Below are 3,586 nucleotides of genomic sequence, written 5' to 3'. Positions count from 1 at the left end.
GTTTCTTAGTTTGGAACCATGGATTGTCTCATGAAGCATAACCCTGCCCTTAAGAATATTGTGTCCAGGCATAAAGACAGTCTACATTGGATGCATTACCATATGAGCAATAGTAGACAATCTATTAGTCCCCACCTATATAGAGATATTAAAACTAACGTTCAACAAATAGATGGGTCTAGATTACTCAATATGTATATCATCTACTTTCGTAGGTTAGCGTGTGATAATTTCAAAGTTGTATAAATCCTCAAACATTGCAAGAAGATCACCCTTAGTGACCCTCAACATTTCTGATAGAACTCGGTGAGGGACTCATCTGGTCCCAACACTTTATTACACTTCATCTGAGATATGATGTCAAATACCTCTTTTTTCAGGGCAGGTGTTGTCAACACAAAACTTCCTCAGTGGAGAGTTGAGGTACATCATCAATGGCATCTTCCACCATGGATGCAAAATTGGATTGTAGAGAGCCAAAAAGATGAGAAAGCTTGCTCTAGGACACATCAGCAGTCCCAGGGCCCAAACAAGATTTTGACAGCTACGACCGGGATCAACCAAGATCGACACGTTCATGATGCCAGATTTTGGGGTGTGAAGGTTAGGGATCGATTTAGACTAACCCTACAAAACCAAGGTTTAAAAGGGACATTGCACTTTTAATTTTGTACTTTTACTCATGTTTGTCTCATGAGCTGTTTTAAGAAATGACATGACAACCGAAATGGTCTTGTTTTTTTCTCTTCTTGGTATGTGTTTCATTTGTTTGCACTTTGACACCATAGAGGGGACACACAAAACAGCTATCTCTTTCAAAAACATCTGATGGAATGAGACAGAAAATATATAGATAAACTAGTATAGTAGAGATAATTAGATAGATAACACTCCAATTGCTTCAAAATCACTGCTCCAAAAAATGCCATTATGTACTTATCATCTTTTTCACGCTCCATTTTTGCATGGCCCAAATACTTCTGCACCACTGCTATCTTCCCTCCACCACCAGGGTGTCTTCCGAGCCACCGCACGGCTCCCCCCCCCCCCCCCCCCCCTGACGTGATGGCACCCTACGTGCGCTATAGCATACCAAAAATTGTCAAGAAGATCATTTAAGCCAAAAGAAAATTTAACATATTGCTATTGAGCAAATCAATATTTTTACAGTACCTTCAACAACAAAAATACTCATGTTTGTACTTTTACTTTTGCAAGCCCAATTTTGTAGCTATTCGGGTTTATGATAATACAAGTTGTCTCTCATCAGTTGTGAATAATCCGTATAGACTTGGCACACCTAACTAGTAAGTACACACCGGTGATGTATCCTTTAACTTGTATTTTTTAGGGAGTTGGGGTTAATTTTCAGTATCTAATCTCAGTTAAGTTCTAGACTAGAAATGTTGTAACTTACATACAAATTCAGATTACACTTTTGTTGCTGCATTTCTAAATTTGTAATTCTTTATAGGAGGAGATCTACACCATGCGGAATACAAGATCAAGAACGTCTCTATTTGATCTGATTTGATTGTACGATTGATCTCTTGCATCTCAAACCTGCCTGCGATCCTGGTACGCAACATTTAGTTAATTACCCACCTGCAGGCTGCAGGCACTCCGGGCATTGCTTTCATTTCCATCATTTTGGGAGTTTATTTAATCTTGCCAAGAGTACATCGCAAATCACCGTGTCCAGACTGACCTCCACGGGTCCACCTGGCATAGTCGCCCGCACGGCCTTTTCCTTCCACTCCGCCGCACGCTTCCTCATCTCCTGCCCCTTCTCCCCCTCCATCACCTCCCGTATCATCGCCGCGAGCTCTGCCCTTTTCACCTCTCCGCCGATCTCCATCCCGTTCCCCCACTCGGTGCACTTGTACCGGCAGTTGGTTTGTTGCTCCGCGAAGAAGGGCCAGCTCAGCATTGGCACGCCGGCGCAGATACTCTCCAGGGTCGAGTTCCACCCGGAGTGCGTCAAGAAAACCCCCACCGCCTCATGGGCAATCACCTTCTCCTGCGAGCACCATGTTGTCAGCATGGAGCAGCCGCCGATGGCCAAAAGGAATTCCGGCGGTAGCACGGCCGTGTCGCCCTTCACGAGGTCTGGCCGGATGTTCCATATGAACGGGTAGCCGCAGTTGGCAAGCCCCCACGCGAACTCGAGAAGCTCCGCGTTCGTCATGACAGTGATGCTGCCGTAGTTGACGTACACGACGGAACGGGTGCTCTGTCCGTCGAGCCACTCCAGTAGGCCGTCCTGCTCCCTCCAAAGGTTGGACCCGAGGTCGTCAACCGAGGTGCCTGCCGGTACCACGAGGCTAGCGTAGCGGTGGAGCGGGCCAACGGTGTACATGGGTGGGAGGATGGCGCGCATAGCGTCCAGCACCGGCCCCTCGAGCTCATCGAAGGTGTTGAGCAACACCGCGTCCGGGAGCGATAACCGCTCAGAGATGTACATGATGAAGTTCAGCAGCACGTCCTCGCGGTCCGTCGTCCGTATGAAGTTAGGGAAATCGCGCAGGCGCATGCCATCGCACATGCCCTCAACGCCGTGCACCACCGTGTCAAGGTGTTCCTTGTCCGTGACCTGTGACTCATCTGGACGCAAGCCGCAGCACAAAACGCACTCATCAAAACACACACACATATATATATGTCGATTCTGAAAACGGGACACGTACGTACCTTTGAAAGGAACGAAACCCTGCTCTATGAGCTGCCGATAGTGGCGGTACCCCATGTACCCACAGGCGCTAGACGTCCACAGCGCGGCGCATGGCACGCCGATCTCCTTCGCAGCATCATAGCCGAACGACATGACACCGTCAACGACGAGGCAGGTGACAGGCGGCACTCCGGAGCTGGGGTCACGGAGCTTGCCAAGAAGTGCCATGAAGTGGGGCAGGAAGGCTGTCATGATGGAGTAACATAGTCCACCGACTTCCTGGGTGGCGTCCTCGTCGGATGGCGGGAGCCCGTCCGGCATCGAATCGAAGCGGAAGTCCGGGAGGCCATTAAGCGCCGCTGGTCCGCGCGAGCGGAGCAGCCGGCGGTGGTTGAACTCGGTGTTGACGAAGGTGACGTAGAAGCCCCGGGTATGGAGTATCTTGGCCAACTTGAGCATCGGCGTTATGTGGCCCTGCGCCGGGGACGGCAGGCAAATGACGTGGGGCTTCTCGATGGCCTCCATAATAATTCTTGGCACTTGTTGCTGAGAGGATTCGTTAGAGCGTGGTCACTACTTATGGGGGTTAAACTAAGGTTCCAAGTAGATGTTTCCAAGTATACGATGGAACGTTGGATTTGTCTTCCGATGGATGTGTAGTTCGCACATTCCAAGGGTATCTGCCGCTGATGGTGGCCTGGCCAGTACTAGGTACTTGCCGCCCGATGTGCATTTGGTCCTTCTGGCGATTTTTATTAGAGATACTATTCACTTGCGCTTGTTACATGTGAGTGTCCTCGCCACACCTGGTCGTGACGATCTGTGTATGCGTGTCTTGTTTTTTTTGGAGAAAAGGCGCCGGCCAAGTCTGAAGGGAGCTCGAACCTAGTCCGACTTTACGTAATAAAGTCATCA

The 3,586-nt window shown here is 49.1% G+C and overlaps 1 protein-coding gene across 1 annotated transcript; it reads right to left on the bottom strand.

The window, feature by feature from the left end:
- Positions 1–1,587: 1,587 nt before the first annotated feature.
- On the bottom strand, positions 1,588–3,205 carry LOC125541482 (7-deoxyloganetin glucosyltransferase-like). The gene is made up of 2 exons (XM_048704888.2): positions 2,692–3,205; positions 1,588–2,604 (listed from the first exon to the last, which is right to left on the bottom strand). Exons 1-2 carry the CDS (start codon positions 3,194–3,196, stop codon positions 1,646–1,648), a joined length of 1,464 nt encoding a protein of 487 aa, XP_048560845.2. The 5' UTR covers positions 3,197–3,205; the 3' UTR covers positions 1,588–1,645.
- Between the last annotated feature and the right edge of the window lie 381 nt (positions 3,206–3,586).

This window comes from Triticum urartu, chromosome 5A (genome assembly GCF_056163025.1).
Source record: "Triticum urartu cultivar PI428250 chromosome 5A, HENAU_Tu73, whole genome shotgun sequence".
In the NCBI taxonomy this organism is placed as follows: domain Eukaryota; kingdom Viridiplantae; phylum Streptophyta; class Magnoliopsida; order Poales; family Poaceae; genus Triticum; species Triticum urartu.
Note: the sequence above shows the minus strand (reverse complement) of the source record. Positions and strands in the feature narration are given on the sequence as shown.

Coding starts and splice junctions, on each gene's coding strand:
- LOC125541482 (XM_048704888.2), bottom strand. CDS start 3,196: ATGGAGGCCATCGAGAAGCCCCACGTCATTTGCCTGCCGTCCCCGGCG. Junction 2,605..2,691: donor GGGTTTCGTTCCTTTCAAAG/GTACGTACGTGT, acceptor GCTTGCGTCCAG/ATGAGTCACAGGTCACGGAC.